The 15,490-nt window shown below is 40.9% G+C and overlaps 1 protein-coding gene across 3 annotated transcripts in view; it reads right to left on the bottom strand.

Annotated features, from left to right (window-relative positions):
• FGL1 (fibrinogen like 1) overlaps positions 1–15,490 on the bottom strand; it is a 52,049-nt gene that overhangs the window by 22,328 nt on the left and 14,231 nt on the right. For all 3 annotated transcript variants that reach the window (XM_070757596.1, XM_070757594.1, XM_070757593.1), the window contains exons 3-4: positions 8,647–8,824; positions 5,620–5,779 (exon numbers count right to left, since the gene is read on the bottom strand). In XM_070757596.1, coding sequence (XP_070613697.1) covers positions 5,620–5,779; positions 8,647–8,824 — 338 coding nt within the window. The remainder of the gene's footprint in view (positions 1–5,619; positions 5,780–8,646; positions 8,825–15,490) is intronic.

Raw genomic sequence — 15,490 nt, 5'->3', positions numbered from 1 at the left:
GCAAGACCAACAATCTGTTCCATATGCTCTGCAAGCCCCGGGGGACTGCCACGACTTGACGCCACTGGGCCAAGTCCTTCACCACCACCAGGTCGTTGCCACCCGTGTGCAACACCAACAATCTGGGTCCGGCCCATCACTGCTCCCGACTTTTCACAACGGAAAAGACCCGTCTCAAACGAAGACCTCCGAGCTCAAGCCTTTCCGCTGAAGCCCCAGCGACTCAGCAACCTCCACATTCCTGAAGATAATGTTGCAGCTCAATGTTCAGCCACCAAGCCACGCTGTGGCTGCCGTTCACTACTGTGGGCAACGGAAGGGCAGCTCCTTCGCACTTCGCACGTAACAAAGTGGAGCAGGGCCAGGACCTAGAGAAACGATAAGGATACAAAGACAGTGTTAGCCACCCGATCCCAAGAGTGCTTGTACTCAGGTGCTCTGAATCTACTTTATGAAAGCCACTGACTTCCATCTGCCACCGGATTCATTACTTTGCTGAGAACTTGTTGAAACCTGCATTCAGTATTGTTGAGGGAATACCACCCAATATCTTGCCGATCCTCCTGTAATGGCCCCTAACTGTTATTTTAAAAGGCACCCTTCCCTGGCTTCATCGCTTTACTTGCACTGAGTCCATCATACCCTGGCATATATCCTTGTTTGATATACCAGGCCAGTGATCAATCCACCATCTGTGTTATTGGTCAGCCACCATGTGTAACCAACGCGGCTGCCGCAGCCGCTATTTAACATCAGTTTGCTGGCCCAGGGAACCTTGCATGATCCACTACTATGCGATCATGACAGCACCTTGCAGACCTACCATGTCCCAAAGGCCATTTTTATGGCTGTTGTGTGAAACAGACTCACCTCGTTGGGTGAGGATCTGGGTCTCATCCAATGCCCGCTGCCCCTGAAACTGGGCAATGTATAGCGGCTTACTAATTTCTCCCCAATCTGAGTCCTTTTCCTTGGACCATCTCTTGATCATTCCCCCTATCCTCAAATAGTTTGACACCAAGGTCTTTTGTTAGGGGAGCTAAGCCCCACCTGTTGCCCCTACATGATGGCATGTAACCATGTGGTCCAACCTGCACTCCTTTGCTTGAGCGATGGCGCCGTTCACCAATTCTGGGTACCCTGCGCCCCAGCCTATGCCATGTGGCTGCCAACCGCCTGCCCATGCACACATACTCCCTGTTAATGGACTGGGCCTCCTGTTGCTGTCTCACTTCCCTCCACCGATGGGCCAGCTGTACACCATAGTCGCAGACCCATGTTCCTGTATTCCTCTCAGGCAATCATAATACTCTTCTTCCAGCATTAAAATGCCAGGGAGATTAGCCAATATGCTCTGTGGCCCTGCCTGCTCGCCCAGGGAGTAGAATAATTGCAAGAAATTTATGAAGATAAGCAAAGGCCCATGCCAATGCTTTCTTTACCGTTAGCGCATGGATTAGCTTTACCAACATGACTTAATCAATATAACCATAATATCAATGGTACCATGCTGACACCATGACTTCAATATTGTTTATGATAATAACATTTTCTAAATTATTATTCACTAAAACAATTAATATAATGCTTAATAACTCATATTAAGCTAAAATCAACTCAAGTGTGAATTTGATTCAGATGACCTTGATGCTTAGCATTCTTGCAAGCCCCCCATTCCAGTAAGTGACTACACCATTTCCTTTGAACAGACTAAAGGGGCTGAGATAACTGACTAATTTATTTATTTGTTTATTCGCTTTTCATGCCGCCCTTCTCCTTAGACTCATGGCGGCTCGCCACATGTCAGCAATAGCACTTTTCAAACAGAGCCAGGCTATTGCCCCCACGATCCGGTTCCTCATTGTCTTACTCCTGAGGGGATTAACCAGAAATTAGGAGATTTCCAACTTTCGGCATGGTAATGACATGGGGATCTGCAGGTTGTAGTTATGGTATTAATGGTATCTTTCAGTTTTGTTGGTACAGAAAAAGGCCTGCTACCAACTGCACCCGTACTGTTATAGCCTTCAGTACAATAACTTTACATTTGGCAATGTGGCAAAATTCAGAATAATAGTAGCACCATTCATGGAGACATAATGACTTCCATGCGCAACTGCTCCAGGATCCAGCACATCATGAAAATAATAATAATAATAATAATAATAATAATAATAATAGTAATAATAATAATAATAATAATAATAATAATAATAATAATAATAAAATACCCAGGAGCAAGCACATAAAAACCTTGTTACCAAGTAATTCCTTAGTGCAGTACATCCCTAGTTAAGTATGGCCATAAAATTAACAAAGATAATTCCTCAGGAAAAAAAGGGGGGGGCATATTTGACCAGGAGGATTGCCATTAAGCCACTTGAAAGTGAAGAGGAAAACATACCAAAGTAAACCTCCGGCCTGATAACATGTATGTATTCTCAACAAAAGCTTTAATAAGCAAATTTTACTATGTAAGGTGTAGAACATAGCTCACTGTGTTCCACCTGCCATAACAGTTTATATTAACACTGTCAACCCTTATTAAAGCGTGAGAGCAATTATTTATTTATTTGTTTTAAATTGAGGGTAAGGGAGCAGCATGAGGCTATATTTACTTACCGCCCAATAACCTAATTGCCATTTTTTTAATGTGGTAAAGAAACATATGCCAGACCTGTCTGCCAAACAGCTTCTTAGGTCCCTATTCCACAGTGCTTCAAAGAAAGGCCAAGATATATTTCTGCACAGTGCTCTCGGTAGGAGATCCTTACATCCTTATGATGAACAAAAAGGGTCAAGGTCTATAGTAATGTTACAGTCTTTTGATCACTACAAGCCATTCTCACTGACAAAGCATTCTTTCCATAGATCCAGTTGCTCAAACACCATCTAACCTGGTTTCATGGCTACTATCCCTGATTGTTATTGTCTCTCTTGTGAGAAAAATGCCCTAGGAGGGCGCCATCATCCACTGGGTATGAAAGAACTGTTATCAAATGGTAGTGCAACCGGGCTGCTGAAAAGCATTTCCGAATATGAAATTTTAATCCCCATACCATTTCTATGTCGACCACATTGTGGCTCAATTATATATCCCATTCTAACCAATGCTCACAGCCTAGTGGCTTGTTTGGCCTACCCCAATATTTAACTGGCGTACAGGAGCCTTATTTCTCCAAATTTGTGTACGCTAAAAATTGCCTTAAAGGGATGCTCACATTGCCCTGCGGAATTGGAGGGGCGGGCAGAGGGGGGGGGGTTTGCCTCACCACCCCCGCTGTAATATCACAACACATGTGTTGTGCCCCCCAGTAAATCAGTTTAATTTCAAATTAATTCATTTTAAGCTCACTCAATTCAAATATACTAACTTGATAAATTAAACCCTTTTGATAATTCATTAAGCACAATCCATTCCCATGTACTGGCTTAATAACCTAGATCATTTTTTATTTTATTTTTTAACAAATCACTTTATGTTCAATCAATTCCCATATAATCGTTTCAATAAATTAACTCATTTTAATTCATTCCTCTTAGGATCAATTCATTCAAGTATACTAGCTTAAATTAAATTAGATCATTTTGATTCATTCATTTTAAGTTCAATCAATTCAACTCTATTGACTTAAATCCATTAAATTATTTTAATAATTCAATTCGAGCTCAATCAATTTCACCATACTGACATAATAAACAAATCATTTTACCAATCAGTTTATGCTAAACCCCTTCAACATACTGACTTAAATAAATTAAATCGTTTTGATTCATTCCTTCTATGCTCTAACAATTCAAGTTTATCCTCTTAAGTAAATTAAATTGCTTTTAATTGCCCATTTTTATCCTAGGTACCACAAGTATACTTAACTTAAAAAGGTAAAACGTTACAATTCCACCATTTTAAACTTGCATAGATTGAAAAGTTTAACTCTGCCATTTATTGATCAAACTACTCAAGCATATTAGCCTAAATAAATTAAATCCTATAAATTAATTCATTTTAAGCACAACAACTAAATTGAAATAATTTACATCACTTTGAACCAAATAGCGTGCCAATTAAATGCACAGGTTAAAACTCAAACTGTATCCTTCCTGTCGGGGTCTAAAAGACCCCAGCACCCCGGGGACTGTTCACGAAAAGCCACTTTACCAACTATTCTTCCCTGGGCTGGCCTTACCGCCTCCTGCGCTCACCGGAGCATGGCCCGCCAGGATCGTTCAGCTGTATCAAACCTTAGGATAATATTTTGGTCCTCTTTTTTTTTTTTTTTTTTGGTGCATGGAGTCCACTAATATTGATGGAGATCAATTTAATTTCTTCTCACCATGCTAAGGCAGACTTATCCCCCCTCACCTGTGAAAGCAAAGCGAGGCGCGAAGCGCCATGCTGGGAACAGGGGGGGAGTGGCTCACCACGTGGCACCCCCCCCAGCGCCGCCCTGCATGCGGCCTGCACGCGGCCTGTCCGAATTCAGTGGAGAAACACAAACCACGTGGGGGAAGTGAAAAAGGCCTCCCCGTTGCTGCTACTCACTCCCCAGCGCTAGCCTTGGTAGCCCGGCACCGAGACGCTCGGCGCGTTGCCAGCCGAGCCAACGGAGCCCTTGATCACCTGCCCGGGCGGGCCCACAGGCCCCGAAACTGCGATCCCGGCAGGCAAGCCGACAAAGCCTGTTCAGGCCGCTGGCCCGCGCCAGCCATCTGACCACCTCCCCCCTTTCCCCAAGCAAGCAAACCGGGCGGGAAAAGGTGGATTTCCAAAGCTCCTGTAGGCGCCGTCTTGTGCGCTGCTGGCAATGAAGAAGGCGAGGATCCAACGGAGGAGGTGAGCTCCGTTTTGCGGCGAGCTTGTCGGCAAGGGAAGCCAGGGGGGGGCAAGCAAGCCCTGATAAAGGGCACATGCCCCGCCCCTCGGCTTTCCCAGAATGCCCGAGCGGCCGCTGATTGCTCAGGGGCGTTCCCGCGCTATCGCGGGGAACGCCCCCCAGCTGATGGGGGAGCCGAGTTGGTTCCCGCCATCGGCAATTTTCGTCCAGGCGATATTTCGCCTGGCCTTTCATTTTTTTTCCTACTGGTTCTGCGTACCTGACCGTACCCATAGGAGGCCATCACTGACCTGGACTCTTTTGGGTATTTGGGGGAATTTCAGGCCCAGACCCTTGATTGATTCTAAAAATTAAACTATATTTAAACTATATCTGAACTAACAACCATCAAAAACTTGCATTGAGCTACATTAATTTGGGCATAGGTTTTTGCAAAAGATACATTTTCATTTTTATCGCTAAGAATTGAACAATCTACTGTAAATACATTTTGTTTCAAAAATAACAAGCCTGTGAGATGAATCTAAAGATTTTTATCTGTTTAACCAAAACCTTACCTATTATATCTTACATATTATATTTTGTTTAATGAAAATCTTATCACTCCCACCAACACTGACAGAGCAAGCCACTGGTATATAAAAATAAGAGCAAACCTCGCTCCCTAGTAGGATTGATGATGTTATCCAGTTTGTTAATGAAATGTCTTCAAGAAAGCAACCAAGCTTAGAGAGAACCAAGGGCTTCACAGTTCAACCCTGAACTATAAATATTATCTTCTTACCTATTAAAATTTTGACTCCCATCTGACCGTCTCTGGAAGACCGTCCACCCGCCTCCTTCTGCCATATCACAGTAGGCAAAGAATCCACTTGGGATCTTCAAAGGTTTCATCTTGTAAAATCCACTTTGTGTATGACCAGCATGATAAATCTCAGCACAATCTGAATTATAGCAAAACATCAATGGATTTTAAAAATACACTTTAGTCACATTCTCCTTCCTGCTATAAAATATTACATGGTATACCTACACAAATTTGAATTCAATGATGTAGGTTGTTGTCAATTATTGCCAATGGTACAGAAAACCTATCTTGTCAATAAAGCATCTTATTCTTCTGTTTTATTTAAGTCTGAAGGTTACTTGCTCTAGGTATATCTAGGGTAAAGGTTATTTATAGTGTTGGGCAAAACCAACGAAGTTCGGGTACGTCGAACTCACCCGAACTTTGCTGTAAAGTTCGGGTGAGTTCGCTGAACCCGAACCCGAACAGCGCCGCTTCAGCGTCCTTTTCCGTAAAAATAAACAAAGAGGTGGGGAATCTCACGATTGCAGTGCCGCAAGCAAAAGGAGGTGGGAAATCCCACAATGGGTTTCCCCACTTTCCTCCCGGGTGGCGGCGCTTTGCGGTGTTCGAGCGAATGCTGAACCCTAACTTTCAAAAAAGTTTGGGTTTGATATGCCGAACTTTGCAAGTTCGGTTCGCCCAACATTAATTACTTACTTATTCAACTCTTCTATTATTCTACCTAAGAGCAAACGGTTAAACTAGCAATCATGTGCTCACTTGCTTGCTTGGTATGATCTATCTGTATATTAACCTGTTACTTGTTAGCTATCTTTGGGGTAAGTCAATCATTGCAATTGTATACACAAGAATTTGTTATAAAAAAACCCTGCAAGTCCAAAGAACAGGGAGCTTCTGAACCCGAGGCAGCTCTGCTCAGCCACAGAGATATTTCCAACCTGGACAAAGGATTGTTCAAGAAATCATGTCTCTGCATTGGTGATTTCTACACAATGAGGGAAATGCTATTCATGGATCATATATTATTTCTTGCCAAACTGTTCTATTTATTCTTTTTATGTGTCTTTTTATGTATATGATTTTTAGGGACCTAATATTAAACATTGAAAAACTGAACAATAAAGGAAATCCATGCAATGAAAGATGTATTTATTTAACTCTGGTCATCATTTATAGGTGTGTATAATATGTATTTGAACTTACATTTTTTTGGAAAAAATATGGAATATGTTAAAAAATATTCTTGAGGTCACATATATATTTTTGTCTTCTCCAACCCCTGGATAATTTGTATGTTCAATGTTATAAGTAAGGTTTTTGTCTTGATAACAGCAATAAAGAGTCAACAAAACAAAACAAAATGTGATTGCACTTCTATTAGCCTGGATAAAACTGTTCATTCCTCATCTAAAGAATGAAGTACCAGGAATGGGTTCTAACTTACCTTGCTGCCAGCTTGCTTCCTCACATGCTGTGTGTGTATGTGCATGCACAGTGCAAAAAAATACACACACCCTCCCAAAAAGCCAAAACCAAGATGGTGACATATGCACAGTGCCAGAAATATAGCTTCTGCGCATGCCTAGAAGAAAAAAACCTGGGGGAAAATGCACCACCACCCCATTTAGAAACATAGATTTTTTTTTAAAGATGGCGGTGCTCACGGACCAGCACCAATTGGTTCCATGATGTCATCATGATGTCACCAGCAGATTGCTACTGGTTCAGGTGAACCAGTCCGAACCAGGAGGAATCCACCTTTGAAAAGGCCATAAGGAAAAACTAAGGAAATACTTAATAGGGTTGTGATTCTAGCACAGAACAGTCAGAAGCAATGGTTTTAATAGAACCTGGTTGCTTGATCTCATCACTGAACCATTCAATACAGAACATAAATCTTATGCAAGTTGGCTAGAATGACTAATAGTTACTTACTGAAACTGCATTAAATTCAAGTATAGAACTAAAGTTTGGGTTAGCCCATACTATAATGCTTAGCTGTCTTGGTTACTCGTGTTGAATCTTCTGTCTTGGCTGAACCATTGGTTTATGAAAGCTACTGGAAAAATTCAAGATATATAATTTCACATTTACATAAGTAATGGAAAACAGACCTGCAAATATACATCCTGCAAATATTTTTTCAGTTATTACCAGCTCGATTTTGTTTCATGTCAATGATTGACGTAAAAAATGTCAAAAATCTACTTCACCTTTTATAATGCCGCTTCCCTAGTCAAACTTAATATTCTTCAGTTTCTTAAGGTTGGACCATGCTACAAATTTGAAATCTAAGTTTTAACATATACCAGGATTTAGCATGAAGATAATTCTAATAACTAAATACTAGTGTACAGGACAATATGAACCACATTTAATGAATTACTTGAAAACAGCACACCCGCCAATCACCTCGAGCTGTGCGCGCATTGCACCGGTAGTGATGGTTAGTAGGAACCCCCACCTGCATATAATGTATTTTTCAGAATATAAGACACACCTTTTTCTCCCCTAAAAGAGGCTGAAAATATGGGTGTGTTTTATACTCTGAATGTAATTTTTCCAAATATTTTTTCCCCCAGTCCTAATGAGGTGATAACAATCTTGCCTGCTTGCAGGCTTGTTTTCATTGCTATTTACTCTGAAAAAGTTTTTTTTTAACCCTTAATCAGGGAATAAAATGATGTGCTGTAGCTGACCAGATTAAGGATGCTAGCTAGATGAATACCTAGATTTTCCCCCCTATCCCCACCCCCCAAAAACTAAGGTGCATCTTATACTCCAGTGTGTCTTATCCTCCAAAAACTATGGTATGTAATATTTACTATATATAGTTGGAAATTTGAAATGACAGCAGGCAAACAATTCAAAACAGATGGTTCTATGAAAAGTTTAGAAGTTGAAGGCATGGTGTGGATTCTAAATTTTGATCATCCCCCAAGTTTGTAAAAGGAATGTTTGGAGCCCACCTGGAGAACAAAGATGAAATTTATTTCTAACCTTTGTATTTTATTTCTTCTCCCAGATTGATGACAGTGTTTTCATCTACATCTCTGCTCTGTATATCCCTCTCCATTAAGAGGTTCACAATTCTTGCCTGTTGTTGCTTCACACTGTGTTCCAGAAGTCTCACTTGGGCCTGGAGTCTCAGCTGTTCTTGGAAACAACTTCCCACACTCTTTAGGAAGGAGAGGAAAGACAAGTTCATCCGTGAGTTGATAAGTACTTCAGTGTCAGTTCATAACCAGTTCCTACAAAACTCTATTACATTCAGATAATATGGAAAGTGCTTTCTTAATAGATAGCTGAGCTTTTAAATTATTGTTTATTGCTCCTAATTAATTAGGAAAACAATATAGGACAAATTTCTTTTGTTCCTGAAAAGATGCCTAAGAAACAAATATATAGCTAAAAATAATAGGGGGATTTTCAAGATATTGTATATAAAATAATGTGTGTTAGGAAACCCTCTCTTGACTCTGTTTTTTAAAAATGACAAAATAATTTCAAGAGGACTCAAATGATATCAAGTGAATTAATAAAAAAACAAGGTGTACAACATCTACTTATTTTTGTTATTCTAAATAAAAGTGTTGATAAATGACATATATTCTCTAATATTCTTTCTTGTTCTGTGCTATTTTTCTCACATTTAATTGATACTGATTCAGGACAGGCAGTTTATTGCAGTGAAGACAGAATGGCACATGGACATAAGGGTCACTTTATTAATTTGCCTTTAATAAAACAAAGAACCTGCAGAGGTGAAGCCAGAGGGGTGGAAATTTCCCTTTCCATAACATTTCTTAGCAACTAATGAGGGAAAGCTCCTTGCATGGCAAGGAGATGGATCTCACCATTCCCTTGCCCCTTTGCCACGCCCCATTTGGCGTGTGGGAAGGCTGGTCCCCAGTCCCTGGGAGGCCCTGGCCAGCGAGCTTCAAAGGCACCCCCCCTCCATTACTCAGGTGGAATCTGCCTGAAGGTCTTGCCGAGGGGTGGCCCATCACTATCCAAATGGTGCCCAAAAGGAGATCACACAGTGGCTGCTAACGTCCCTTTTCCGCCCCTACCTGCCAAAGTGACCAAAATGACAAAAAACAATAATAATCCAGATTCAACAAAAGAAAAAAGCCCACCCCCTAACTATTCCCATCCCATTTTCAAAGTGTGGAGTAGGCGAAAAAATTGTCAAGCCATAATGAGGCTAGACCACAAAAAATTCCTACTCGGCCCCATGGGCGAACACTTTTATCACACTGAGAAAAAAGGGTGGGTGTCCTTGATCCTGGGCTGCTGGGAAAGGAAGGAGCAACAAGCAAAGGCGGCCTTAAAAGACCCTTGCTGGCCCCGCCTCTCCCAGCAGCCTCTGAGAGCGCTGTCACGAAAGGCACTAAGGGCGATCTCACGAATCATCATGAGATCTCCCATTTCCTGAAGAAAGCTGCCTGAAATGGCAGCTGTCGTGTTTCTTCCTCTCTCGGCAAATCCCTGTGGTGGTAAGTTCTGCCGACAATAATTTCTGGAGATAAAGAAAATTTTGGCACCAAATAAAAGGCATTAATGAATTGATTGAATGAGTGGATTGATGTAATTAAAGGAATTGTAAGAAATTTCATAGACATGCTTTGAAAACAATTGAGGAAGGAGGAAGGAGTAATTATTATGTGTGCATGTAAGATTAGATTAGATTAGATTAGATTTATTGGATTTATATGCCGCCCCTCTCCGCAAACTCGGGGCCGCTCACAACAAGGTAAAAACAATACATAATAACAAATCCAATATCCACCAATCCAATTACAATTTTAAGATAAAAAAATTCATAAAAAACAACCCCAGAATATTAAAAAACAAGCACGCAATCAATCTAACACCAAAACAACATGGGCAAGGGGAAGATGTTTCAGTTCCCCCATGCCTGACGGCAGAGGTGGGTTTTAAGGAGTTTGCGAAAGGCAAGGAGGGTGGGGGCAATCCTAATCTCAGGGGGGAGCTGGTTCCAGAGGGTCAGAGCCACCACAGAGAAGGCTCTTCCCCTGGGTCCCGCCAGATGACATTGTTTAGTCGACGGGACCCGGAGAAGGCCAACTCTGTGGGACCTAATCGGTCGCTGGGATTCGTGCGGCAGAAGGCGGTCCTGGAGATATTCTGGTCCGGTGCCATGAAGGGCTTTATAGGTCATAACCAACACTTTGAATTGTGACCAGAAACTGATCGGCAACCAATGCAGACTGCGGAGTGTTGGAGTGATATGGGCATACTTAGAGAAGCCCATAATTGAGTGCAGATTTCCTAAGTAGAGTAGAAAGGATATTCATTTATGGGAAATTCTTCATATGGATAGGACCTAGTTAACTACATTCCACCAGGAAGAACATCAAAAAACATGTGATCTGTGCCTGAAAAGAAAGGCAAAGGCAGCGACATGAGTTTAGCATTTAGACAAGATGACACAAAGAGAAGGAAGAGGAAGAAACAAAGGCACATCCACCCAACTGCTCTGCTGAATTCCCAATCCAAGGCCAGCGAGAAATCATGCCATTCCAAATCCTGTTCAAAAAGACTCCTGAAACTGGTGCACTGGTATCCACTCAACTCCAACATATGATATTCCAAGGACCATGATTAGTGGTGGTGTCAGTTGACACTCCAGACCTTTCAACACCATCCATCGTCCAGGAGGAAAAGCCTCCTCTAACTGCTATGTACAATCTTGCAATTGTTCCTTAGATACAGCAATGATTTTCCCCAGTGATCATCCATGATTAACAGAACCTTTACAAAATCTTTACAAGGTAGCAGCAATCAAATTTTATGTATCTAGGCCACCATCCAGTGGTCATTTGAGTTCTGAAATGCACCTGCTGGAACCATGTTGAGAATGCAGGTTTGCGGTAAGGATCCATTTGGGAGTTGTAAAATGAAGGCACTGTGAAGGGAATACCCTACCACAAAAGTCACAAAAGCACAAGAATCGATCTTTTATATTAGAAGTGTAGCTTCATTTGCATACCCTTAGCCGGGGACTAGGTCAAGCAAATGACAGGTCAACCTGCACATTTTAAAAAGAGAAAAAAGTGGCTATGGAAGCCGGAGTTCCTTCACAGCCAAAACAGCACTGAGGTAAAGGTACCGAGTCTAGGACAGTGTTTCCCAACCTTGGCAACTTGAAGATACCTGGACTTCAACTCCCAGAATTCCCCAGCCAGCATTCGCTGGCTGGGGAATTCTGGGAGTTGAAGTCCAAATATCTTCAAGTTGCCAAGGTTGGGAAACATTGGTCTAGGATACAGGATAGAAAAAGCTGTCCTAAGCAAGACCAATTGCGACCAGCACTCTGCCACCTCAAACCGTATCATCCTAATTTTTTTTCTTCCATGTGCCACAGAAGAATAAAAAAGGAAACATGTCTTACAGAATGAGGGATTTCAATTCACTTCTGATCTGCCTCATCAGTGAACTGACAGTGAGATACCTGAGGGCATGTCCTTTGGAAACACTGGTGTGCTCTTGCATCAGGGCAATATGGATACAGACAAAGAATAAATCTAACCCTTCCCCCCAGTTATGAGCACTAAGTTGTACATTGCTTTACAGCTAGTACTATTGGATTCACGTTGCCAGCATAGCCACCTCCTGGTTTTCACCAGGATCCCTGTACTACATTTTTAAAATATTGGTTTAAAGGGGGAGAAATTAGAACACTACACCACAAATCTCCAAGTATCATCTGTGTATCCAATAACCTAACAAGTTTGCCTTTTGAAAATTTAGGAACTGACCAGAGGCGGGTTCTCTCTGGTTTGGACTGGTTCACCCAAACTGGTAGTAAGCCACTGGTGACATTACAATGATGTCATAGAAGCAGTTTTGTTGGTTCCAGTCCATGGACAGCACCATGTTTTTTTGAATATTTTTTTTATTTTGGGGTGGGGGGATTCCACCCCCCCCAAAATTTGTTTTCTTCTGTGCATGTGAAAGAAGCAAACTTTCTGGTACTGTGCATGCATTTCCACCTGGTTTTGGTTTTGTAAAATTGAGTTCGGGTTTTGCCCTGTGTAATATTTTGCATGTTTATGCGACGTTTCGGCGAAATCACATTCACCATCATCAGGCTAAAGTTCCAATCTTTGTGTTGTTGTAAAATGGAATGTTAGCAACTGTCATTTCTTCCTAGTATATAGTGTGGGGGTGGAGATTTGTTTTGAATGTAGCAAATAGATTGGGTGATTATGTTTCAGTGATCTGATTGGTTGGTGTAATCATAATTATTAGAAGGAATGACATGGAGATTTTTATGAAGTGTTTTGTTTAAGGCTGATTTCCAAATATCAAATTTCTAAAATCATAATTATTAGAAGGATTGACATGCTGATTATTATGAAGTGTTTTTTTTGTTTAAGGCTGGTTTCCAAATTTCTGGTAGTCGGGACGTGTCATCTCTTTTATTTATGCAAAGGGGTCTCCTCTCAATCTCTATAGCTTCTAGAGCAATTCTTCTGTATAAATTCTCTGTTTTGTGGAGTAATTTAGTTTTTTCAAAGTCAATTTCGTGCCCTGTTTTTTTAATGTGCTGGACAAGGGAGGAGGTCTTTTCTTCTTTTTTGACTGCATTCACATGTTCTGCTATGCGTTGGCTCACTCTTCGGTTAGTTTGTCCAATGTATGTGGCTGCACATGTTTTGCAAGGGATTTCATAGATTCCTTGGTATTCCAATTGCATTTTATCTTTGGGGCTCCTTAGGATATTAGATATTTTTTGGTTGGTGCAAAATGAAGTTTTGATGTTATGTTTGTGCAGAATTTTACTAATTTTATCCGTGGTGCCTTTGATGTAAGGAAGGATGGTGGTGCCATTGTCCTGTTCTTGATCTTGTTTTTTGGGGGGTGTCTCTTTTTTGATTAGGTTTGTTATTGTTTTCTCTTTGAATCCATTAGAAATTAATACATCTTTGAGTTTGTTCAATTCAGTTTTTAAGTGCTCATGGTCAGCTAAGCGTTTGGTTCTGGTGATGAGAGTTTTGGCCACTGAGGTGATTTGTGCGGGGTGGTGGTGTGAGTGTGCATTTAGATAACGGTTGGTATGGGTTTTCTTTTGGTAGATAGTATGTCCTAGGCTGCCATTGGGTTTTTTATAGACCAGTACATCTAGAAAGGGAAGTTGATCATTGATTTCTGTTTCCATAGTAAACTGTATTTTGGGGTGTAGGCTGTTGAGATGTGTGAGGAAATTGTCTAGTTTTTCTTTACCATGTGGCCAAATTACAAAGGTATCATCAACATATCTCAGCCAAAGTTTAGGTTTGTATTTGGATTGCTCTAATGCATTATTTTCGAAATATTCCATATAGAGGTTGGCGATGACAGGTGAGAGAGGTGATCCCATGGGGGCTCCCTCTATCTGTTTATATCTTTGTTCATTATAGATGAAGTATGTATTGGTCAGGCAGTGGTTGGTAAGGTCTAGGATATATTTGGGGGGTTTGTGTTTGTCCTGGATAGCTGTCAAGGCTTCTTTAATAGGTATTTGTGTGAACAGGGACACGACATCAAAACTTACAAGTAGGTCATCGGGTTGTAGGTTTTGTTTTTTAATTATTTGTATAAAGTGGAATGAATTTTGAACATATGAGGTAATAGTTTCTGTATATGGTTGAAGGTATTTGGCTAAAAATTTGGCAAGGTTTTGTAGAGGGGAGCCTATAGAACTGACTATTGGCCTGAGAGGTATACCTTCCTTGTGTATTTTTGGAAGGCCATAGAGTTTTGGACATATGGAAGATTTTTCTCTGGGGATGATTTTTTGCTGGATTTCTTCGCTGATGGGAGAGGCCTTGATTTTGGATTTGGTGGTTTTTTCTAGGTAGGTGGTAGGATCTGTGCTTAGGAGTTTGTAGGCCGGGTTTTGTAGTAGAGTTGTCATTTTTTCTTTGTAGTCTGATGTATTCATCACTATTGTGGAGTTTCCTTTATCGGCTGGGAGGATTATTATTTCCTGGTTTTTCTTCAGATTGATAAGTGCATCTCTTTCTTCCTGTTGTATGTTGCTTTTAGGAGGTTTACTAGAGCAGAGAATATTAGTGACTTTAAGTCTGATTTTGTTAGCAGTATCTGGGTTGATTTTATTTAAAGTTGTTTCAATTCCACATATGATGTTTTCAGTTGGTATGCGTTTTGGAGTTATTGCAAAATTAAATCCTTTTGAAAGAATATTGGTTTCTGTAGTGGTGAGTATCCTGTCTGATATGTTATGTACTGTTTTGGTCATAAGTTGTTGTGGAGGGCTGGGTTTCTGCTGTACCTCTAGTATTTGGAGTTTCTTATTATGTGTGTCTGTCTTGTATTGGGTTTCTGTTTCTGCTCTCCAGATTGATATTTGTTTGAATTTATCCCAGAGTATAGGGTGTATTTGGTTGCTGATTTTAAGGTGAAGAGAGAGTAGACTTTTGTTGATTTCATCAAGTATGAATCTTTTTTTGTGGAGTTCATTTCTGATTAGGGCTAATTCAGTTCTTTTTAGGATCCTCTCAATGGTTGGGGTTTTTGGGTGGAATTTTAGTTGGAAGTATTTGGGAATTATTTTTTTGTCCCTGCAGTTGCGTAGGAATGTGAGATCACATAAGATGGAGGCTTTTCTGACTTCAAGTTTTTCATAGGTCCTAGTCAGTAGGAAAGTGTCCTCCCCGTAGAGGTAAGATATTTGTTTTCGTAAATTTTCACGGGTATATGTATGTAGATTGTTCTGAGTTCGGGTTTTGCCCTGTGTAATATTTTGCATGTTTATGCGACGTTTCGGCGAAATCACATTCACCATCATCAGGCTAAAGTTCCAATCTTTGTG

Source organism: Erythrolamprus reginae, chromosome 7 (assembly GCF_031021105.1).
Source record: "Erythrolamprus reginae isolate rEryReg1 chromosome 7, rEryReg1.hap1, whole genome shotgun sequence".
In the NCBI taxonomy this organism is placed as follows: Eukaryota; Metazoa; Chordata; class Lepidosauria; order Squamata; family Dipsadidae; genus Erythrolamprus; species Erythrolamprus reginae.
Note: the sequence above shows the minus strand (reverse complement) of the source record. Positions and strands in the feature narration are given on the sequence as shown.